At 41.2% G+C, this 24,748-nt stretch overlaps 1 protein-coding gene across 6 annotated transcripts; it reads left to right on the forward strand.

The window, feature by feature from the left end:
* The first annotated feature begins 1,630 nt into the window (after nt 1-1,630).
* pfkfb4a (6-phosphofructo-2-kinase/fructose-2,6-biphosphatase 4a) lies at nt 1,631-23,224 on the forward strand. 6 transcript variants are annotated; one of them, XM_035388118.1, is made up of 15 exons: nt 1,660-1,786; nt 8,853-9,016; nt 11,566-11,682; nt 12,061-12,157; nt 12,379-12,445; nt 12,549-12,623; nt 12,724-12,780; nt 13,105-13,226; nt 13,756-13,963; nt 14,257-14,403; nt 14,489-14,593; nt 15,449-15,578; nt 17,255-17,317; nt 18,376-18,440; nt 19,420-23,224. In XM_035388118.1, the coding sequence occupies exons 2-15, from the start codon at nt 8,884-8,886 to the stop codon at nt 19,477-19,479; spliced, it is 1,446 nt and encodes a 481-aa protein (XP_035244009.1). In that variant the 5' UTR covers nt 1,660-1,786; nt 8,853-8,883; the 3' UTR covers nt 19,480-23,224. The 6 variants fall into 6 exon arrangements, 5 of the variants coding, with proteins under 5 accessions (XP_035244011.1, XP_035244012.1, XP_035244009.1 ...); XM_035388119.1 differs by lacking the exon at nt 1,660-1,786 and adding an exon at nt 8,656-8,748; XR_004761970.1 differs by lacking the exon at nt 1,660-1,786 and having other exon boundaries at nt 8,768-9,016; nt 19,420-19,565; nt 22,287-23,224.
* The last annotated feature ends 1,524 nt before the right edge of the window (nt 23,225-24,748 follow it).

The following is a 24,748-nucleotide window of genomic DNA, read 5'->3' on the forward strand; positions in this document are numbered from 1 at the left end:
CCTTAGAACTGTAGCAAGTGCAAGCTTATTTATTTTTGGAGTCTACCTTTCTTCTCTTCCATAATATTTTCCACAAAGAGGGAGTGTGTTTTTGTGGGGGTGGGCGAGGGGATGTATGGTGTGGTAATTTTGTCACCCCATGCTGCAGCACCCTGTTTTGTGCGAGCAGCTGTGCAGTGTAGGATGGAGGGAGGGGCACCATTCCCTCTGACCTTTAGGAGGAATGTAACGGACACCACTGTGTGCACGTTCTTCTAATAGTGTCCCAGCCATTTTTTTTTCTGGGTGCATATGTTTACTGTGCCAATCAATTTACTCTGTCAACCCCATGAAAGCCTCCAGTCCCTCCAACTTTACTGACAACCTTGTCCCCCTCCTGCATCTATATAAAACCTCCAAATTCAACTCTAATGACCCCCCCCCCCCCCCCCCAGATGCACATACACAACCCTGCCTTTCTCACCTCCACCTCCTCTTTAGCCCTCACTTCCTCACTTTCATCTTCAGCCTCCTCCCCATGGCCCTGCATTCATTTACCGCTTAACCAGGAATGACAGTGACAGGATTTTCTGACCTTTCGCCACTGTTATCATTTGCAGCACAGATAGAGGCTATCATTACTTGAACAGAAATAGCTTTGGCCCTTGTGCATCACATTGTTCAACTGCCAACAGAATAATATTGTCAGAAAAAAGTGCACAGACCTTCCCAGGCCCCAAGGATTCTTGTCAGTAGTTTGTTGAGGCCAGCATCAGACTGGCTGGCCTATTCATTTTTCACTGTGCATAGTCTGTTACTGTTACATTAACCCATGTCTGTCCATAGTCTCTATGACTCTTAAAATGCACCATACTAATAAAAAACCTCTGGTTTGCTTACATGGCTTTTATTGTCACTGTGTTGTCTTAGGTTATATGAAATCTTTAATACTTTATTACAACATTGTTTACAGGCAATAATTTATTACCATGGCCCATGGGGCAGTAGGTGGCTACAGCAGATTATGTAACTGTTTGAGGTACTGTAATTGTTGGTTTGACCCCTACTTACTGCCCTTCTTTAAACATCTTACTTTTAAACTTAATTTCTCAATGCTATCAGCAGTAAACATCACTTTACCTTTTCCATTTGACATTTTTGTTATTCCACAAGAAATTCAGTTTGGGTGTATAGATTATTCTATGTGTTTCATAACAAGGCAATGAGGATGTGAATTAGGGATACTAGAGAACAGCAATGTTCACAGGCAAATGTGGTTTTTCCTACTTTTCTCACTGAGCCTATTCAATCTTTCTGCTCCCTTTAGGTAGTAAACACATTTGAAAGGTTTTCTAGCCTACAGATATAATAAACAAAGCGAGGAGAGTGGATTATAACATTTTCAGCTCTGGAATGAGAAATATGCCAAGTTGACTGCATATTCTAACATGAGGTATAAATTGGATGAATATGCTGAATAAATAAATAATAATAAATAAATAATAATATCCAAATGTACCATTATTTATTAATGTAAGTGTTTACTGTTGGTATTCGCATGCCTTAATTTGTAATTTGGCTTTTAAAATGAGTTTAGTCTACTGCTTCTCAGAAAGTGTCTGGTTTACGAGCGCTTTGTAATCCTTCACGGTTGCACAAGATCTGTAGCAACTCCACGCTCCATTGTAAGCGAGCGCCACTCACTCACACAACCCACTACTGACCCGGGCAACGAACGCCTCTTTGAAAACCCGGATAATGAGGGGCTCTGGTCGTCCCACAAGCACACAGAACCTGGATAGGACTGGTAAGAAACCCCAGCGTTCACTATTTTGGTTAGTTATAATTTTGGAGATAGAGAATTGAACGCAGTTCAAAGCGATTTGCTGCACAGCTACTGTTATGTGCAAGACGGAAGAAGTAAACACGACTGTGCACGTAGGCAGTGTGTCTTCAACCATAGTGATACATTTCGGTAACAACAAGCAATATGATACTCGATATGGGGGAAAATGTGACTTAAGTATGAAGCAAATTGTATGCATACGTTTCGGCCATGTTTATTTTATTTGCATTTTACCGGAATTTCTTTCATGGGCCGTGTCATAGCGTAGCTAGCTTGGGCTGTTACAATGACAGTGTAACAGCTGTTGGACAAATATTTTCCCATGCAAAAACACCATTCCAAATGTAAACAAATCGCAATCGTTAACTGATCTGACAGCAAATAAACTGCTATCTGACTGGCCAGCAGTATTTCATAAAGTCTCTTGTTTACATTGAGTAGCTAGCATGGCTGGCTGTATAGCTAGGGAATTACTTTGCGTTGTTTGCTTGCTAGATTTGATTTTCCATTTCCAATGACAGGCAGACTTGAGTGCGTAGCCTATATTTTCGAGTACAGTTTTATCTGTATCACTTCGATATGATGGTGGTCTAGTTAGCTTCTCAAGTAAGCTAATGTTACACATCGTGATAGCTGCAGCCTGTTGAGAGATTGCTATTGATGTAATGTAAAGTGATTATTGAACTGGAACAGTTTGTTTCGGGAATACGGGGTCGCCGCTGTTGTTTTTGAAATATTTAATAGCTTTATATATAAAAAACAATAGCTTTAATATGCAATTTTAATGATCACTTTGTTGCTAAGTTTATAGAGATTAGCAGAAGTAATCAACATTAACGTTGTTGGTATTGACTGGTAGAGCAGTGTGAATTTGCTTTTACAGTTACATGTTTTGTGTAATATTCACAATACCAAGTGGGTATTTAGCCCGTTAGCTAATTATGACAATTGGGGCTGTATGTTTTTAATCGGTCAGAAGGTTGAACGGGCCGCCTAAATATAGTTGCTCGTGTTCTACATTAATGTTTAATCCTTACGCATTCTTGGACATCATGTAAGGAACTCCGTATGCACACTGTAGGTGCAGTGTCTGACTGGAAATGTGACTATTTTGGATTCACCTGCGTTAACCTGTTTCCTGTTCCAACGGCAATGTGGGGTCGGTGTGAATGTGTGTTCACCGTGGGATTCATATTTATTCGAGAGGACTGGACGCCGTTACCTATTTAAATGCAAGTCCCACATAATAAACTGTCTAAATAAATAATAAATAAATAACAAATAAACAAACAACTTCATACATAGGCTACATTTCATTATATTAATGCAGCTTCTTTTACAATATCAACTTTGAGACCAGGAACACGCTTGCAATTCCCTGTAGCAGCTTTCTGACAGGTGGCTCTATTTTGAACGCCAGAAGCTTGAATGGTGTCATCTATTAATCTGGGTTGGATACACGGGGGCATTAAAATAGCCTATATTATGGTTTCCTGCTTCAGGGCATTGATAGCATAAATGTGTAAACATTTAAGTGCTCAGGTTGTTTGCAAGTTTAGAATCCTGGGTTTGAATATCTGGTGAGGGGGGATCTCACTACAGGATACCTGTTTCACTACAGGATACTTGCTATGTGGTGATAAATAGAAAAGTGGGTTGCATAGTTGTGAAAATGTGTGATTACTCTCAGTAGCTAAATTACTATGGGAGAGGGTTTTATATGTTGCAGTGATAAACTTGTTAGGATAGTTCTAACACATCACCAGGCTCAGTCTGTTCTCTCTTGTGTGTTCTTGATTCACACCTCACCTTTGTTATTTCTGCAGTCATACTACTAGTGTGTAAACAAGTAGCTTGAACACCCGCACAACACTTAAGTTGTGAAACAAGATGCCTTCACCATGGAGATGTTAGTGGAAATTTGCTTGTTAAATAATTGACAACTGTTTTTGTCTTTTCGCTTATATCATTGATTTGTATATCGTACCATTTGAGACCTCTGTAGAATGGTTATTATTTCTCTTATAACTGCTGTTCTCTGTACGTCACACTCAATACAGGAGTAACTTTGGAAAACTGCCATAAGAGATGTCAACAAATACAAAGAGCTTTAATATGCAGATACTAAACTCCATACTTGTGTCTGTCAAGAGTGGAGTAATAAAGAGATTAATATTCACAGTTTACATGTTTTGGTGGGTCAGACAAAGATAACCTTTTGACCCTGTAGGCATCCAAGTAAAGTTCACAGCCAGGACATTTAATTTCAGAGCTTTACGCTGCTGGGATGAGTTTATGGGTTTATTCCCTTATTTTGTAGTTACGGTCTGGGATGGTCATTTTCTATTCACTGCCATGGTGTTGATTGAGTTTCCCCGCATGGCAGTGAGAGGCGTTGAGAAGGATGGAGACCCTGGTTTAAGCAGTCCTTCAGGCCCTTGGAAAGATTCACAGTGTATGCAACCACTGTTGTCCCTCCCTTTTTGTATTTCACATCTCTAATTGATAGTTTGTTGCATGTCTCCTTCCAGGAAGAAGCAGGAACCTGTATTTCTTGTCTTGGTTGGTATACTGAAGATTTAGTACAGTAGAGTACAAAATGAAACAATTTTGTTTCCTTTTTACTGTGATTGATCAATGTTGATCTTGTAGTAGGCTCATACACAAAACTGTCCTGTATGACACTGTGGTTACTATCTTCCAAAACTTTGCTTTAATCCTTATTGCATGTAGGTCTGGCAATGCAGGTTGTGGATTAAGTTTATTTGTAATTAATCAGTGTGATTATGGTAATTGAAGGTATGCATATTACATTTCACTACTTGAAAAAACAGTCCTGGATGTTCTTATGTGATTCTGCTTTCTATTGTCATGTCAGTTCATGTTCTGCCATTCACGGTTCCTTGTCACACAGAGACGTGGTCTATTTTCGATCTAGGAGTCCAGCCAACAATGTTCCTCTGGTGTGCGTTTGGGCTGTCCTGGCTCTGTACGTGATGAAATGTTTTAAACTGCCTCAGTGTATTTCCTCTTTTCAAATGTTTGATGCCTTGAGCCCCCCCAGCCTACATGGAAAGCAGAGGTCAACTCCCTGCCTTTGACCTTTGACCTTTGACCTGTTAAACATGCTGTTGCTTGTTGATATATCAAGTGGCTTTGTTTGAATGTCTGAAGTAGGTTAACATTCCAAATCTGACTTCCTCATTGCTCAGACTGTGGTGAAACATTGATGCTAGACTGTAATTAACCAGCTATCTGTTACATGACTAGTTAACTTCATGTTTGGCACCATTAAGTCGATATGTCACAACCTTTGTCTGATGTTGCAACCTGTCTTCAGATGAGACACTGCTTTGCTTCATAGTTGACAATGACAGTATCAGTCTGAACTAAATGGTAAATGGACTGCATTTATATAGATGAAAAAAAGAAAAAACGAAAGAGAAATAAAAAACTAATAAAAACTAGAATACTGATGTGTCACAATTACAGAGTGAGCATAGTCCTGAATAATTACTGGCTGATTGACAGCAGCTTAGGGGAGAGTGGTGGGATGTGGGTGTGGCCATCTGTTTCTTTCCATCAAGTCAGCTAAGACAGTTTATCATCGTACAGAGAGCTGACGCACTTTTGTTTACTGTAATAAGCGGAGGCGCTAATCCTGTTTCAGTTGCCCTCTGTCTTTCTGAAAGCCCATCTTCTTCCTTCTCCCAGGAAGAAGAAAATTAAATGAGTATTTATTAGAGGAAATCAAATAGAAGACCCAAGAAGTCTCACCATCTCTCACTCTGGTGTTTATTATGGTTTATGTACAGCTGAACGAGACGGTTAGCACAATCACCTATAAAGGATCTCCAAAAATTCCTTAATATCTGAGCCATGGGCCCTAACGAAATTGTGCCATCTTGTGGAATGATTACTAAATTGATATTGGCTTGGGGATTTTCAGATAATATATTTGCAAGATATGACTTAAACAGGTTCTGACTAATTTCTAAAGGTGAAATGCCACAGAAATGCTTGCATTTCTGTGGCATTCTTTTGCATAAGGTTTGGTTTTGCAAAGCTCTGTCATGTTTACTGTGCCCAAGAAAGATTCCTGTAAGCAGTGTCTAGTCAAAACAAATTAAGTGGCTCAGAACTTTAGCCAAAGATATACCCAGGTCTTTAAAAGTCTCTGTTTAAGCTTCTAAAGATATTAAGTTGTTTAATTGGTGATAGTAATGGTTGAGCTTTTTAACTGAAACAGTCCTCAACACGAACATCAACTTTCAGCAATATTGACTAAAACGTGTTTCAGTAATATTATATATATATGTGAAGCCTCTGGTCATAGGGGTGCATTTTCAGAATCATATAACATATTTAAGCAGGATCTGAAATTGTCTTAGTAACTTGTGTATTTGTTTGCTTAGCTTATAGCTTTGGAAATGTATGTTTAAGTGTAATTTCAAGGAGAGTATTGATTTGCTGGATTTGGCAAGTTGCGTAAGATGCTAATCATTGATGGCTGATTAAAATGATCAATGGCTTGTCTCTTTGGATTTCAAGTTCTGTAGAAATCTCAAGGGATAGATGAGAAGAGAACACAAAGTTCAGACAACCTTCCCTCTGTGATGTCATTTGTTCTCTTTGACTGGATCTATCAATTTGTTTCTCCCATTGGAGTGCTTAGAAATGAGTATTTTAATGTGGATAGGCTACCTGCAGGGTTGAGTGTTCCGCTGGCTGACCAAGAATACAGAACTTTAAGTCTCTAGATTTCGGTCTTTCCAAGTCAGGTTGCACATGCATTATCCGCCTTTTTTTTAAGGCTTATGGTTATAAAGGGCATGGCATCATCCAAATATGTGGATGGATCCTATGGTCTGGGATAAAATCCTAACTGTGCCAGGGCAGACCATGAACGGGCACCACTTGGTGACAATTGAGGGTCACCATGTCCGGAGTTTGGGAGGGTTCAATCGGCTGGTATTCACATCTCATTGCCCTCTAGTCACCCCTACTGGTCAGTCAGCCACAGCGTTGTCCTCTAACTCGTGGTTGGGCAAGTTAGGCTTATGGACAGACTGTTTTCTTTTGTCTTTGTAGTCCTGTATCAGTGGCAGACTTTGTGGCATGAGCACTACTGTATATGACTGTGTTTTCTAAATTGCGGAGAAAAGTTGGAAAAGTGGGGGTTGGTAATGTAGGGGATCTGTTTATGTGGAGGGAATGGATGCGAGAGGTGTGTATAAATATAAGCAGACTGTAAGACTGTGCTTGTGTTGAGGGAAGTTGACATGAAAAAGAAAGCATCAGATGATGCCTTGTGGAAAAATGCATGAAAATGATTACCCTGTTTATATGTGTGAATGCCAATTCAATTAAATAACATGAGGGGTTATCATAAAATGTTTTTAAGTGATTTTGATGTATTTTGTGAATGTCAAAATATGATTAACTAAAAGGGAAAAAGTTGGTTGTTTTGCTTTCTCAAGACACAAATATTATTACAAACAATGTAGTTTGCATTTTGTAATCAGTAACAAAATCCAGGCATCAAATGTGTAAGAATACTTGGATATTTAGGAATATTTGATCTTATTTATTATATGTTTGGTTTTAACCCCAGGGAGTGCTTTACTGTAATTATAGTCTATTTACTATCTCCAAAATTGTTTTTGCATCTCATCAAAATCAGATAATGACTTGGCATAAAGTGGCACGCAGTGTTGAAAAGTGGAATGGCGCTGGATTTAATAAAAGCAAGCCACCAGACTAAAGCCTAGTGTTTACTCCTCCTTGAAATTTAATGTCCTTAGGGATTTGGACCTAAGTTTGAACAAGCGGGGGTTTAAAATGTCTGCCTAATACATGGGTCCTCTAGATAAAAAAAATAATAATATCTTGATATAACAGATCAGAAAGCAGTTTGGTGGCATTACAAAAGCAACATCCTGCATGTTCTTTCAACAAATTCATGCTTTCTGCACACTGTTTTCCCTCAAAGGGAACATGAAAAAAAAAAACAACAACAATCGGACAAGCGGGAAACAGGAGTATTTGTATATGTTTATCAGTATTTTATTATTTTTTTTACTGTTCACCCTTTAAACCCGCTGGCCTATGACTGTGGGGGGTATTATTGTGTCAAAATAAATAAATAAATGTAACTGATCCACAAATAAATATAGCCAATTCACAAATAAATGTAGCTGACCTGCACATAAATGCATATGGTTCACATTTGTGCATGGCCTGTTCGCTTGCCGCTTGAATTCATTTGTGGATTTTTGAGACAATCCTCTTGACACGATAGGTTTTTTTCACTGTCTGTGGACAAGTCTGTGATTTCATTTCGGTTCAAAGTTGTTTTAGGCTTCATTCGTTGACCGAAGAAATGGCCATTACAGCAATCCCCCCAACCGAGAGGTTGTCTTGGCGGAACACAACACAATCCTGAAGTGTATACGTGCTGTGATTGGTCGGAGTACTGCGAGCGTTAGCGAAAGGATGACTTAAAATCTTATTGTCAGGACTAGACTCAGTGAAAATAATATATGTATTCGGCAATTTTAAAATTAATTTGTTAAGTTTGTTTTTTTGCAAATCGTGCCGGAAGGATTGTTTCAAAATGCGCAAATAAATACAAGCGACACAAGTGTGTATCAGCTGCATTTATTTGTAGATCGGCTACATTTATTCGTGGATCGGTAACATTTATTTGTGGATCAGCTGCATGTATTTGCGCATCAGCAACATTTATTTGTGGAGTTGCATTGATTAATTTTTGAATCAATAGAACCCCCATATATGAATGTTGATTTATTTTCTCTTAACATTGCAAGGCGCCCTCGATAGGTATCAATTAGAAAAGACGAACAGCAGCACGCTAGGCCTACTGCACCATACGGTTAGGCGCATCGTTTCGCTACATTACGGTAAGTTACTACGTAGCTGGCGAGCTACTTGTGATATTCCTCGGTAGATCCGTATTCATATTCGGGCGGTGGGTGGTAACTGGCCGTCTGTTCTTTATTAAAAGCGGGATTTGTGCTCATGGTGCGGTAACCACGATGACTTCTTTGGAAGACTACGCGAAGCGTCCAACGTTGGCAGCCCCAAGGGAGCTCACTCAAAACCCGCTTAAGAAAATATGGATGCCTTGCAAAAATGGCCTTCCAGAAAAAAATATTTCTCAAAGAAAGGGTAAGTGGAGTAGCCTACCACGTAAGCTTGTAACCAATTGTTTGCACCGACTCCGGGTACACAGATGATATAATGGGGATTGCATAATGCTGGCTGGTTGTTTTTGCCTACCCAAATACAGTTTTACATGGCAATCAATGTTAAGCTGGCTAACGTTTTATTACTCTGAACTGTGGCGTGGCTTTCTTGCCAGTTGGCTTACATTGCTATAGCTAGTCGGGTAACTACTTGGCTAGCTGGTTAAGACGTATTTAGATGGATAGTTGTCCTGTATGAAGACGTGCTTAAGGTAGCCGCCTCTCGATTGGAAAGCATTTTCTGAAGTGCGGCTTGTTTCAGCCTAACCAGATGGCTGTTAGTTGGCTAGCTTGTAACAAGCTGTGCGCGTGAACACTAGCCTATTTGTAGACGAGTTCACTGAGCCGATGTCAATGAATGATTTTGTTTATTAGCAGAAGCTAACCGTTTTATTCATCAGTGTAGCTAGTTGGAAATGATGGCTATTTGTCAGATTAATGTTTTATATTGGTAACTGATCTCCACTTATTATTGTCGACATCAGCATATAGCATTACCTAGCTGCATAGCCGTCACGATGTCACGGACGAAATCTGGGCTGGCGTTTTTGATTGAGTAATGTTGCAGAAGTGGCGACCAATGCTGTATATTGTTACTGGCTCCCCTGAAGTCTGAATTGTAAATTTTACTAAAAACCCATCGGATAATGTTTCCGAGACGCACTTGTTTTCCAGTACATAGGCAACACTAGCGTTACTGTTCGTTGGTGTTACTAACTGCAGATTTACTCAACCTTTCTGTGCTATGAGTTGGATGGGTTTTGAGCAAGTATTTAATTTGGAAATTAAGCCTTTATTTGAATCGTGAATTAAATGTTTCTTTGTAGAGTATCTGGCCATTTATAATCTGCACTCGATCAGCCATTGCCACCTCATTTGACATGATATTTCAGGAATGTTTGCGATCTCATTCGTGTGAAAATGCTGTTATAAAATTAAAACATTCAGTTTCTTTCAGTTTCATCTTTGGATGGGAGAATGTACATTTATAAACAACCCATTGCAGCGGTTTATAACACTCAATTAATGTACAACCTGATATACTACTCCCCCCCCAGCCTATATCTCGTTATAAACTGAAATGGTTCTGTGTTGACTGTCCAGTTATAGAGCACTGCTGCCGTTGATAATGCACTTGTACGGTGTAGCGCATATTCATATGGCTACAGTGTAGTCATACCCACGGAATGGGAGTTATCATTTCTTTTAGATTGTTGCAAGCATTTGAGAGAAGAATGTTCAGGACACAACCGTAAGCAAAAAGGGCTTTCATTATCACCACACCCAAAACGAAGACCTTCCTTCTCTAAAGCATTCTTTGTCATGTCAACATTGTACACGGCAGCAATACACCCCAAGTAGGATATTGTTCCTTGTAGTTCCTCTTACTGAGCCTGAGGGTGACTTTAGATTGTGCATATTGCAGGCACTGCCACAACCTGTGCTCCCATTCTGTTCATTATGGAGCCCTTCTTCATTTGGCACCATGCAGTCGACTGTCCTTTTCTGCTTCTTGCTGTGGTTTGATGCCTCTGTGCCAAACCAGCACTTTGAAGAGGTGACAACTTGTACAGCATAGCACTGTCCCTCAGCGCATTCTTAACAGCCACTACTCAGCCATTGCAGACAGCAGCTAAGGTTTTGTCTCTGGTCTCTGGCCTAGAGCATTGCATCAGTGGATTAAAGGGGACTGGATGAAGGGGAGAGTCAGAGGGGAAGAAATGAATTTCTTTTTTGGCACTTAAATCTGTGGGATAAGGAGTGGTGTGACTACATGAAGTGGTGTGGCAAAAGCACGCCCTGTTCAATTTGGGCAGCTTTGAGCTATATTGGATCATTTGAATTTCTTCTTCCAGCAGAAGAATATCAATGACCTATGACCCGGTCTGCACCGGCAGGAGGCGCTTGTCCTTTCACCCAGTTATTGCCCTGCTTTGCCTGGATTATCAACAGGGGAGTAAATGGGTGTGGCTTTACTGCAGGTGATGCGTCTGGTGTACCCAGGTTGTTTTGCAGTAGTACATAACTTAGCAGTGCATGTGAAATATTCACCTCTGTCCTAGTGTCCTTAGTTGATTGCATCTAGAGGAATTATTTCCTCCTCTCAAAGAGTGGAAAAAAAGTTGGTATGCCAAATGGAGGATTAAAATATTTCTGTGTTAAAATCCAGTTTTTTTTGTTTTTAAAGAATTTTGCCAGGTTTCACAGAGCAACTGGGGAGAGAGACTGACACAGAGAGAGACAGAGAGGCCTGACTGACTTACTGACTCACTGAAACTTTTGGAGAAGTGCTTGTGTTGAACAAACCAGTTGTGCCACAGGTGTGGTAGGTTAGTGGAGCAGTGTGCATGTATTTGGTTTCAGGCCAATATTTAGCCACCACACACTCTCCCTTAGGGGAGAGAGGCTCTTGCAAGTCCAAGTGTCATCTGTCATTTTATAACTAACAGTAGTTATTTTCTCTCTTTGCAGTGTGTATGACCAACTGCCCCACCCTCATTGTAACAGTGGGCCTCCCTGCCAGAGGAAAGACCTACATCTCCAAGAAGTTGACTCGCTACCTGAACTGGATTGGCGTGCCCACCAAAGGTAACGTTCTGGGTTCCTGGCTGTTTGCGCAGGTTGCGCTGTGTGAGATGGGGCATTACCTCTTGGGAGACCACAGCACGTGCTTGGGAGTTGCTTTTGTTCTGCCTAAGGACTTCTGTGGCTTTTTAGATTGAAGTGTTCGGTTCTTGTGTGCTTCCAACTAGTCAGTAGAAAGGCTGCCATTTTATTTTTGTATGCTCTCTTCAGTGTCCGGATGAAAGACCACAGAAATCCTGTGATGAAATCTCTATATATCTGCCATTTCTCTACAGGGTTCTGAGCCAGGCTTCGATGTGCTTTTTTCAGGGAAATAACTTGCTAGAACTTTGAGAGTGATTTTTTTGCGCACTACTCTTTCTCCCCTCCTCCTCCCTCAAGAGTTCAACGTGGGCCAGTACCGGCGAGAGTGTGTCAAGATCTACAAATCCTTTGAGTTCTTCCGTCCAGACAATGAAGAAGGCCTGAAGATCCGCAAGTAAGAGAAGCATGTGGGTTGTAACGCAGCCTTACATTTTGCTTAAATGAAAAAATTCACCTACAAAAAAGAGCAAGGGCAGGATATTTTTTCTGTCTGCAGACCATAATACAAACACCCAGAACATGATAGATGCAATATCATACCTGACAAGATACTGTGATTGTACCGTAAAACGTTGACCTTCAATGTTTAACCATCCTGTTGTGTGTCTGTGCCAGGCAGTGCGCGTTGGCGGCCCTGAACGATGTCCGGCAGTACCTTGGAGAAGAAGGAGGGCATGTGGCGGTAGGTCAAGGGCATTGGCATGATGCCATTACATGAACGCAGCCTGTTGAAGTGGATGTATTACCATGTTTGGGTAAAAACACATGTTCTCTTCCTGGGTCAGGTGTTTGATGCCACAAACACTACAAGGGAGAGGAGAGAGACCATCTTAAGGTTTGCTGAACAGAATGGCTATAAGGTATGACAACAGGTGGATGTAATGCAACCATTTTTCTCTGAAATGGTGAACTGTCTCTCCCTTTGAGCAGGTGTAAAGTGATACTGTCTTTTATTCTCAGGTGTTTTTTGTAGAGTCTGTTTGTGAAGACCCTGATGTCATCGCAGAGAACATTGTGGTATGTGAGGTTAATCTTATTCCACAAAATCAGGGAATAATATAATAGTTTGTGAATTTGCCCTGGGGTTTTGATTGGCTGTGCATTTCCCTTCCTCACCTCATCACTTATTGGCAGCCAGTTGATTGGGTGTCTCTTCTGCATGCCCCAGTCTGTGCATGAAGTGCAGGTGGCATGCAGAGAGGATGTGTGGCTGCTGTGTGCGCATGCTTTGGATGATGTGCTAGTGTGTTTCTTCCTAAACTAATGGAAGATGTTGCATCTATTAAAGTAAGATTCTTCTTACCTCTGAACTTCTTTCTGTCCTTCCTCCTGTTTGTTCAGCAAGTGAAGCTGGGGAGCCCAGACTACACAGACTGCAATACAGAGGAGGCTGTAGAAGACTTCATGAAGAGGATAAAGTGCTATGAAAACTCATACCAGACACTGGACGAGGTCTTGGATAGGTGAGTACTCTTTGCTCCCTGGTTAACCAAAGTCTGCCTGTATGCTATGTCAGTCACCTCTGAGATGGCCACAGTTGTTTCTTGCAAGTTAATTTTTTGTATGTTTTTTTTTGTATGGTCTGACGAAATATATATATTTATATTTTAGGAATTAGTTGCCATTTACCCTTTTCAAACTGTTGTGGGTTTGGATAGTAAGTTCTTGTTTCTTTATAGTACTCTTTTGTCACCAGTGGTGGAAGTTGACACTATACTTCACCATGCCTCTTGCATTTAAGCGCATATCGATTTTCATGCGGAACTGCAGTTTCTTGTTCTGTTCTTGAATACTCATTAAATGAACCTTTTTCAGCTTTGGTGGTTGAAAAATGGCTTCAGCAACAACTTCAATGGTTGGTTCATGCTACTGTCCAGATGCTTTTAGAGTAAGGAAGTAGAGGACAGAAGGAGTTGGCTGTCTGGGTACTGTGTAGAGGTATGAAACCCTGTAGTTTTGTTCTTTTGAGTCAATCGCGCTCCACTTTTGCAGAGAGCTGTCCTACATAAAGATCATTGACGTGGGCAGGCGGTACCTGGTGAACCGGGTCCTGGACCACATCCAGAGCCGCATCGTGTATTACCTGATGAACATCCACATCACGCCGCGTTCCATCTACCTGTGCCGGCACGGCGAGAGTGACCTCAATGTCCGGGGCCGGATTGGCGGCGACTCCGGGCTGTCGATGCATGGCAGGGAGGTGTGTTCCCCTCCATATAGGGGGCTTTCGCCTCTATAGAGTATTCAGTGACCAGCGTTGAGCATGTACTGGTGATGGATGGTGTTACAAATGCTATTCTTTTACTAGTCATTATTGGAATGGGTGTGTGAACATCTGGGATTGTAGTAGAATATGCATTTGGATTACTTCGATGTTTTGGTGTTGAAGAGAACATGTTGAATGGCCAGGTCTAGAGAGAATTTAATTTAAAATCTCTCTTATCTGTCTCTCACACTCTGTCTGTCTGTCCATACATCCGTCTGTTCTCTCAGTTTGCAAAGTGTCTGGGGAAGTTCATCCAGGACCAGAACATCCCAGAGCTGAAGGTGTGGACCAGCCAGATGAAGAGGACCATCCAGACGGCCGAGGCACTGGGGGTGCCTTACGAGCAGTGGAAGGCCCTCAACGAGATTGACGCAGTGAGAGCCTGACTGTCCTCTTGCCCTCATTTGTTTGTGAACGTTTGTACCTTTGTGTGCTGACTCATTCACTCTCCTCCTCCAGGGTGTGTGTGAGGAGCTGATGTACGAGGAGATTCAGGAGAACTTCCCTCTGGAGTTTGCCCTGCGGGATCAAGACAAGTACCGCTACCGCTACCCCAAGGGGGAGGTGAGAGCGCTGCTGCGTCTCTGCCACGCCCGGTCATGGCTGTGTCTAAGATACGCTGTGTCTGTTTCAAACTGTAAGTGTGAACTGTAGCTCGATTTATTCACATTTATTTTGGTGTGACTGAGTTCAGCTGTTGCAACAGGTCAGCAGCAGCTGATTATTTTTCCAGGGGTGCAGTTTTTGTATCAAGCTAGCAAGCTCTCAGGTCTGAACTGTGATCTTGGGTCACCATTTTGTTTCACCTGCAGTGCTGATTCCAGCAATGCAAGGCGTTGCTAGCAATGACTCAAGCAAGTGTGAGTGTTTGACTGATCCTCTGTTTGCTTAGCGTGAGAGGCAGGAACTTTTGTCCTGGTTGATTTGTTGTTTGCAGCTCTATATGCACTCAGTTCTCTATGCAGGGTAAAAATGTGGCACTTCTGGCCCAATTACCCGGTGCATAAATCGAGGGATGGGCTATTAACTGCATTGTCCTCCCCTGTCATGAGAAGGCCCTCTGATTTCAGTTTTCCTCTCTCTTCCTTTAGCTGCAGCTCTAGTCAGGCTGCCACAGCACTGGCTCTCTAGGGTTTTTATGTGAAAGTGCAGCATCTGGTCTCGCTCTGAGGTTTCAGTGGCAGGATTTGGTGGCTGTTGCGGCCGCCTCTAGCTGTACTGGTGGGGGTGCTGGGTAACAGCCTGCTGCCGTTTCAGATGGAAACTGGATCAATGAGCTTTTTTGGCGGGCAGAGTGTGTGCTGCCTGTGGCCCTTGTCTTTCTCTGTGACAGAAGAAAGAAGAGGCAAGTTGGACTGTGGCAGGTGTTTGTGTGAGTGAGAGAATGTGTAGTGTATAATCGTCTGTGTGTTCCTGTAGTCCTATGAGGACCTGGTACAGAGGCTGGAGCCGGTCATCATGGAACTGGAGAGGCAGGAGAACGTGCTGGTCATCTGTCACCAGGCCGTCATGCGCTGCCTTCTGGCCTACTTCCTGGACAAGTCCGCAGGTCAGCCCCTGTGTGTCGCACCCTTACTCCTGCCAATTTTTTCCACCCCCCTGTCCCATCCCATCTTATACAACCGATTAGTCTCAGTCGCACTCTACCCCACCATCCCAAACTGCAGTGGTGCATAGCTGTACCTAATTCTCTACTCGATTCCAGTGTGGATGCCTAAAATTTACATAGTTCTGCATTTAATCCTGACAAAATGCACAAGCTACTCACCTGAAACCATTCTGACCTTGGAGAGGGTTAGCTTCTTACTGCCTCTGTATTGTCCTGTATCCCTGCCATATCAGCCTGGCTAGGTGTGATGTGTCCAATGTGTTATTCTGGTAAAGTCAATAGGGCCTCATTCACCAACCGTTCTTAAGAAGAATTTTCTTCTTGAAACCCACGTACGCAGTTTTCACGAAGATTCTGGCATTCACCAATGTTTTCTTATTTGGGATTTGTTCTTGGGTAAGAACAGAATCTACGCACACTCAAGAGTGCTGACATGTTTGTGCAAAATAATTGGCTATTGCGATTTCTTCAATTCTACAGTTGTATAATATAGGATTAAATTACAATAATATTTTTTATCATTTATAATATTTTTTAATAATTATTTTCATTATTTTACAAAGCATTAAGGTGCCAGGTTCCACATCAGAGGGTGGTTGCCTCAGCGGGAGTTCATCTGTAAATGAATGATAAAAAAGAACCATTGGAGTGACCTTTTATTTTGGGGGGGGGGGTTCAATTATGCAATGTTTGGTCTATACTGCAAAAGCAAATGTTTAAATTTTGAATACAAACTAAGGTAACACTTTTTAAACACATGGACATGTTGAAGAAGAGAACACTTATTCAGAGGTGTCACTAGGGGTGTGAAACCAAAATGACTGGCAATATATTTTTGCGCAGTGTTTTGTGCAACGACGGGTTTACTTCGATGCAGTTTGCTGCTGGTTGATTTAATTAGCGGTATAAATGTGACGAGAAGCACTTTGTCTTTTGAATGCATAACACGCAATTCCTTGCGCCCACTCCCACCAGCAAATCTGCCTCAGATTTGATATCAAACCATTTTTTTTTTTACTTCATCAGTTGTGCGCCCTTCTCCGGGTACAGCGTTCACTGAACAAGTAATAGCATCCCATGCATCTTTTTTGTGTTATTTTATATCCACTACTGACGCTAGTAAATATGACAGGTCGTTTGCTGTTCATTACCCGCAGCAATACCTCCACTTCAGAACTACTGAAGTTTTTCTTACGTTCGGAGTCTGGTGCTCCACCCTCTTTAGATTTTCGATTTGGCATTATTGACTTCGTTCGCTCTCAACTTTCCTTTTCGATTTCTGTGTGTGCACATGGTCCTGCAGTCTCATGCCCTTTTATGGGGATTGGCGGGGCGTTTACCTATGCTAATTAGGAACAACTGGCACACGCTTTACATTTATGAGGACGATGGGATTCATCATTTTAAGAACACGTGCGAACAATTCTGCAGTTTTAGAACCCTTTGTGAATCTGACGTAGATTTTTCTTAGGACCTTTCCTAGAACGGAAAAATTTAAGAAAAAACTTAGGAAGATATTGGTGAATGAGGCCCGATGAGCTTAAATACACGTGCCTTGTCATATACTTTACTTGCCTTCCTGTTCTATTCGTTCATTTGTTTGTTTTTCCCAACAGAGGAGCTGCCTTACTTGAAGTGCCCTTTGCACGCGGTACTAAAACTCACTCCAGTGGCTTACGGTAAGTGTTGATTTTGACTTGGAAAAGACAGTTCATTTAGTGTTTATTTTTTATGAACAGCCGCATCTCATTCGGTATGGCAGTATAATTTAGCGACATTAGCATACTGAAATGTATTTATATTAAAAATCATTTTAAAATTAATTCCATCCTCATGAGCTACAATTCAACTCATCGAAACAGTTACTGCTCGGATGTGCAATTATGTTCAAATAACCTCCAAAGGTGCTGTAGCTATTTCTTAGCTTGCTTATTAGAATAATACCCATCAACATGCTCTGGGTTGACTCAGGCAGTAGCTCCACCCAGTTTAGCTTTCACAAAGCCTTGTTTTCTTGTCAGTGTACATCATTCACTACAATCTCCTGCATTATATAGGGATCCTTATTAAAAAAAAACTTAAAACAACAAAATCTGTGAACGAAAAACACATTCTGAACTTTGTAAAGAGAAGCTTTAAAACCAAAATTGTCGGACATGCTGAGGAAAAGTTTGAATATTTTGCTTTTGCTTCACATTTAGAAATGGTGGGAATCCTTTACTCTCCTGCTCCTGCTTTCCTGTTGTAATATGAAACTTTGCATATGAATAATGCACGCCACTGTGCATACATGAAGTGAATTGTGGTTTAAGTGAACAAGTTCAAGGTCATGGGAGGGACTGTTTGCATCTGCCTTATTACCTCCTGTCTCAAGTATTTGGCAATACGTGGCAAAATAATATTCTGATTTTCTACTGAGTCTTTTGAACTTCTACTGCTAGCTTCCTATTGAATACCAGTCATACAAGTTTAGATATTCCTGAAAAGTTTGTTTTTTGTTTTGCTATGGGTACACAAACCACAACCTGAAGGTAAAGAGAGTAGGAGAAATAGCTTATATTTGTAAGTCACTCACCTCTAAGCATCACAGCCGCGCTGTAGTGGTTGGTCAGTGAAGAACATTTGTGCGCTCCGCACCTGCATGGCTTGATTGTTGTATGGTTGGTGTCACAGGGGGCTCCAGCACGAGCATTCATGAACTCCATTGTGACCTTTACCTTTAACCCCATGTCAACAGGCTGCAAGGTTGAGTCCGTCTGCCTGAATGTGGAAGCGGTAAACACCCACAGAGAAAAACCGGAGGTATGTTCTGACATGTCCACGTGCATGGAGGCCTGATTGGTGATTACAGGTTGCAGTGCCTGTAGGAAGGCACTCTGAAGTGCATTGCATGATTGGAAATGGGTGTTCCGAGGGTGGAAATTACCCACAATCCTGGTTTTTCCTGGTTAAATAATGGTTAAATAAAATAAAATAAAGTGACATGCATTGCAAATGTAGTGCAGCTTGCTGGGAGGTCATGTAGCTGCTCAACTTCATTCTATGTTCATGGCAACATTCTGAAATTCAGATATTTGCGAGATGGTGTTGGTGTGTACCAGCTGTTTGAAGGAGGCAGAGCTGTTCATGGAGAATAGGTTGAGGTGTCTTTTGTAATATGGGTCAAGGTATGGTTTACCCCATTTTGCTTCCTTGGCCTTGACTGCAAGTGGCTGATGTAGTTTAGAAGTATATAACTCTATTGTGTTTATTTAATTTAGTTTTAGTTATAATCGTGGAAATTTTCTGCATTGTTCCAATGACCGTAAACATGGCCCAGTGTTCATGAAGCATCTTCTGCTGATCTAGGATCAGTTTTCCTCAGACTCATCCCAGTATCCTTTATGGAGAAACTGAACTGCACTCCTACTCTGAGAAGCTTTATGAATACTGGCCCAGGACTTTCACATGGTTTCCAACATTAATTAACTTTGTATGTCTAATCACCACAGTGGGCAAGTCTGTGTCTGCAAGTGTAAAATATTTAAAAGTAATGCATAGTGGCTTTTACTCTCCTCTCCACATACAAACACCATTCCATGATCAAAGCAGCCCAGTTTCATAGGAATTTGACTGTTCCAGCAAAGGGTGGAAATAACCACTGTGAACGGTGGTTAAAAATTGCCCTTGAAACTCCCGTCTCCTCCAGCCCCGTGTCAGTATTTATGAACCCTGCTGTCATTGAGTTGTGATGTGTTGCTCCTGCTTGGAGGTGATTGCCTGTGTTCTTGTCATTGAACAGAATGTAGATGTGACCCGCATGGCAAAGGAAGCTCTGCTGACAGTGCCAGCCCATCAGTGAGGGAGGCAGTCTGTCTCTTGTCATTTACACGTCTCATTCATAAATATGGCAAAGTCCAGTGATGCTCAGAAAACTGGAGAGCCAAGGTTATTAGTATTTTGGATTTAAGTTTGTACTGCAGACAGAACAGAGTTGTTATGGTGATATGAATACCACTCGATATGTTGTTACATATTTTGTCTTTAGTGGGAATTCCAAATACAATGAGACTGAGTGGGTAAGTCTGTGGTAGATGGTCTTGAGAGCTCAAGTCTGCATGAATTGCAATTGAAATTTTTTTTAAACGTCTGTCTTCATCTACATGTTAAGTCACAAAATAGCTCATGGTTCAGTGTGTTGTATCTGTGAAGGGTGACCGAAATGGTGCAGTCTACCTCATAACATGTTTTTAAGGTTATCAAAAATGTTTACAGGAAAGGGTAGCAACACAAATATGAGGTTTTTTTTTTTTGGGGGGCGGGGGGGGGGGGGGGGCATGGCGGGTGGGATTTAGATGTTTTAGCACTGAAGGAAACTTTAATGTCTTGCCTTTTTGATTTTTTACTTTTTATTTGGACTCCACAGCCCACCCACACTCCCAGGAAAAAAATTGTGCATATTTGTGCTTTGCTTTAGCTTTTTTTTTTTAGGTAATGGAACCTGGTGATTGTGTTGCATTTTACATAGTGCCGTTTGTTTTGTTCCCCCCCCCCCCTGTTTGGAATGTCAAATCATTCATCAGCAAAGCTCATTGCTACAACCTGTGCTACTGATTCAGGAGAGTGCAGGCAAGCTTGTGTTCTTCTCTCACGCATGTGATGTCAGCCGCCTCTTATCACGCTGCAGTCTGCATGTGGTGCACTGTGTGCGCCCAAGCGGGGCTCACTAGTGCACGATAAAGCGCTGCCACTCCAGCTAGCTGAAACCCTCCCTTCTCTAGCGCCAGTTGTGCAGTACCCGACAGGGCTGCCAGCTGCAGTCAGCACTGGCATGATCTGGGTGATAAACCAGGCTATGGGGCTCATCTGTGCACTGCAATAGTGCGTTAACAGGGTAAGCCTCCCAGTGGCCCCCATGCAGTTTTAATCCTGTTAAATAACTTGTTCACAGCATGCCAGTCTTATTTTCTATTTATTTTTATTTTTCATTTTTTTGGAACCCCCCCCAACGGGAGGATTCCATAATGCCTTATGAGGCTTTGCTTGTGTAATATCTGTGCTGGCATAATTACTAACAATCAGAATATTAATTTGGCTTGTCTGGTTCTTTTTTTTTTCTTTTTAAAATGTGAGTATATATTTTTTGTTGTGTGTGCTAATGATGAATGTATTTGTCATGATGGTGGAATTGATGTAATGTGCAGGTCAGATAAACAATAAACCTATGAAAAGCTGTCCTGTGTTGTCTTCCCCTCCCCCCCCCCCCCCCCCCTTCTGCTGTCTTCAGAGGTAGCTTCAGCTTCTTTCTTTTTTTTGCTGACCTTAAGAGGTGATCTCTTTGTGTCACAGTTTATAGCTATTGATTTCCTGCATTGTGGCTGCGCACCATCATTTCTGGAAAACCTTTCAAAGTTTAAAACTGCAACCTCCCCCAGGCTGCCATTAACTTCACTTTTACATTTGCACTCGTTCATGTGAAATGAGGAATAATTGAATCTTTTAAAGACGTTTTTCTACTGGCATCTGTCACTTAAGTTATGCAGGGAATCGTGCCAAAATGCAGTGAGCTGGGAATGTTGTGGGTGCCGCCCTCTGAGATATGAATCTGGAAGGTTGTGGCCATAATGTTCTGGATCATAACTGACCAGATGAAGAAAAAGACTCTGTTCTCCTCTGAACTAGATCACGTGTATTGCAATGTGGGTGGGGAGTAAGGGTAAGTCCATACAACACACTTCCCTGATGTTACGGCACATGCATCACAGACATGGCTCTCTGTGGGACAGTACTCCAGATATATCACCCTTGCATCCCAACATTCTCTCAACTATAAAACTGTAGGCTGACCAAATTCAGCTTTTGGCACCTTGCAGTACTGTTGTTAGGAAAATCTCAAGTCAGTCCTAGCACTGAGCCGGCGTTCTCTTTTGCACTATATCACATCCATTTGCAGATATTATCCAGGTCCTTTGTGCATTCAAAAACCTTAAGTCGATACTATGGACATGGCTGCCAACAGCGTGTCTTGTAATATACAGTTGTATAAAATGTACAGTGTGACTCAACTCTAAATTACCTTATGAAAATTGATTCAACAACTCTTTTCAAGCTAAAGAACATTGACAAGTCCCATTGAGGGTCTGATGGCTCTGCCCAACAGTATTGTCTGGGTCCACAGTTAATCACTATGGAGACCCATACTGCAGACACATGAGGCTCACCAGTGGAACAGCATAATTATAATTATTATTCATTTACTAATGAAGCATGAACTGCCTCCTGTAGACCTTTCTTTGCCATGGTCTCCAGTCTGAACATTTTCTGTCTGCTGACAGAAAATTAGATGCAATCTACATTTTTTAGGCACTGGTTTTATTCTTGCAGTTTTTTGCCACATTGATTTTGATTCCTTTGTTTTAATTAGATGAATGATTTACCATGATTTATTTAGATGCTTTCTCTTAAGTGCCTTCAAAAATATGTTTGTTGTTTAACTTGGAGAAGGAAAGAAAAGGTTCTGTGTTTTATTGGTGTGTTATTTCTGTCGTAGGTAGGCACTAAGAGTAGTCTACTGGGGATCCGATAAATCCACATCTGTTTTGCTGCCATTAGCTTAAGAAGGCCTTTTCACAGTTCTTCATAATCTTTTCCAAACTCTCTGTCTTCCAGAATGTTAATGTACATCGCACTACAGAGGATGCCTTGCAGACAGTCCCACCTCACCAATGACCTTTTGACCTCTGCCAGATGTTGGAGCTCTTGTGCTCCCTCTCAGGGACCGTCAGTACTCCCATTATTGGAAAACACCCCCCTCCCCCATCCATCCACGCCTTTCAGATGATCTGGCATATCCCGGGTAGGAACACATCTTTTTCCTTGTTGGACCTAAACTCTTTCCTATCCAAAGAGTGGCAGCCTGCTGTAGCCTAGGTTACACTGTCATACAGAAACTGTTTTATTGCTCAAAGCTGGATTGGACTACAGTGTATCTCTGCACAGTGGGTTTGTATTTCAGTGCAAGTGCATTAACCAGCTGCTTTATTGTAGTACCAGTGTCACCCATGTTGGGAGGAGATCTCGTATCTTGGGCGAGGAGGGGGGGTGAAGCCACTCTGGGGATACACCACTTGTGTTTTGTGTGAATGTGTGACAATACCAATTTTTGGACCAACAGTTTTTCAATTCACACAAAAATAGGACCCAAGCACTCCGGTCAGTCTGAGAGCGCAACTTCCTAAAAACATAAGCAGTACCTTCATGAACGGACAATCTTGTGCGTTTATGAGAATTCTTGTCATGTTCTGTTTGCACTGAAAAAGTGAGGTAATTCTGTTGTATAATGTACCTTTTAGAAGGCTTGTAGAAGGTAACTGATGCACTTCATTAATATATGTCTGAAAGATTAAGTTGATGTGATTTCTGTGATTATCTGTGGTTCACAAAAGCCCTTAATATCCTTTCTGGAGGAGATAGCAGGGACAGAAGTTTTATGAACAAGTGAGAAACTTGTTATCTTTGATAACAGCTGAAGGAAATGTTTTGACATACTGCTAAATGTTCCTTCTGTGATTTGTGGAATTTAAAACAATAATAAAATTACAGCTATATTTGTCTGTACTTACTGTTATTTCTAAATATTTAAGGGGATATTTAAGTTCAGTTGGGGATAAATACTATTATTATGACTATTTGTTGGAAGCCATTTGTTGTAGAGAAGAGTGGGGAAATAAGATTGCTGCTTGAAGACAGGCTGGCTCTGATGTTGATTTCATCAGGCAGGGCAATTGCTACGGTTTGACAAAGGTGTCATATAGAGTGAGTGTAAACAGGATCTACGTGGACACACACTATTCTGTTAAACTGATTTGTAAATACGGCATCATTGGAACAGTCACAAGGTTTCATATTATTTTTGGTCAATGTTGTACTTTTAGAAAATCCGAATAGGAAATTCCTTTTTATTCTGAGTGTTTATTACAAACAAATAAAAAATTTTTTAAAAACGAAGAGAAAAATTTCCATCAGACTGGTATGATGAGTTGATTAGCAATTTGATGATTTGTGACTGTCCATCTAGCTATCAACTCCTTGATTTCAAAAAACTTGTTAATTACAGTACAGTTGTCTGGAATTTTCCCCAAGAATTTGCCATTGTTGTAACACCAGTTTAAAACCTGTTGGAACCTCTTGTTGTAAAAAAAAGATTTGTTGCCAGTGCAGTTTTTTTTTTTTTTTGTGGTCTGTGAATTTTCTGGCATATAATAAAGTCAAGAAAGCTAATGGCCTTTCTTGTGTTAATGGTTTCTGTTTTTGAGAAATCATTTGTAATTTCACTTGGATTTATTGGTAAACAATCTCATACATAATCTAGCTTCAGACAGCCACTTGTTTTTTCCTGTAGTCGTATTTATCGCACCAGCAACTTCCTAGGCTGTGCCTAGACTCAAGCCAGAAAAGACAATAGATTCAAGTGGGGGCACTCGACTGTACTAACAGTGATCTTGCGTTTTAAAATACATATGACGTTTATCCCTGATAAGATCATCATTCACATTAAGCTACTTTTTTTTAAAGCTCTGTTCTTGTATTGATTCCTGTGGTTTGACAAGCCCTTTTAAAAATTCACCGACAGTAATGAATGTACTTTCAAAGCAAGGAAATGATTCACTGTTTAAAAATATATATATATCAGCATGGTGAGTGTGCACAGCTCTATTCAGCATAATGAAGTGCCTCTGCTTCCCTTTCCTCACTCGAGTACTGTATTCAACTTTACACCCTCCTAATGAATAACACTTTGGCTGTACCGTATTGCACAGCTGGGGATGGGGAGGGATTGGTAAATGTCATGTTGAGCAATCCTAAGGAAAGTCTATCCTAGTCAGCACTTTCAGCCCTGTGACTGTGGTGTGGATAGAAGAAAAAGGCTAGTACATTGGAATTCTGATTAAAATACAGTAACTCTTTTTAAATGAACAAAGCCAAAAACATATTTCTATCAGTCATTGTTTTTCAATGTCTTTTTTAGTCAGATTTTTGGGCATCCAGGATTATCCCATCTTTGTTCCTTTTTCTTGTTTTTGAATAGCTGAAGTCTTAATTGATCATATTAGCACATGGTCTTAGGAACA

The sequence above is a fragment of the Anguilla anguilla genome, chromosome 13 (genome assembly GCF_013347855.1).
Source record: "Anguilla anguilla isolate fAngAng1 chromosome 13, fAngAng1.pri, whole genome shotgun sequence".
Classification (NCBI taxonomy): Eukaryota; Metazoa; Chordata; class Actinopteri; order Anguilliformes; family Anguillidae; genus Anguilla; species Anguilla anguilla.

Excerpts from the sequence above, each read along its gene's own strand:
- pfkfb4a (XM_035388118.1), top strand. The coding sequence starts at position 8,884 with ATGACTTCTTTGGAAGACTACGCGAAGCGTCCAACGTTGGCAGCCCCA. Across the intron at positions 12,781-13,104 it reads TCATCGCAGAGAACATTGTG|CAAGTGAAGCTGGGGAGCCC; the intron begins GTATGTGAGGTT and ends CTGTTTGTTCAG. Across the intron at positions 14,594-15,448 it reads ACCGCTACCCCAAGGGGGAG|TCCTATGAGGACCTGGTACA; the intron begins GTGAGAGCGCTG and ends GTGTTCCTGTAG.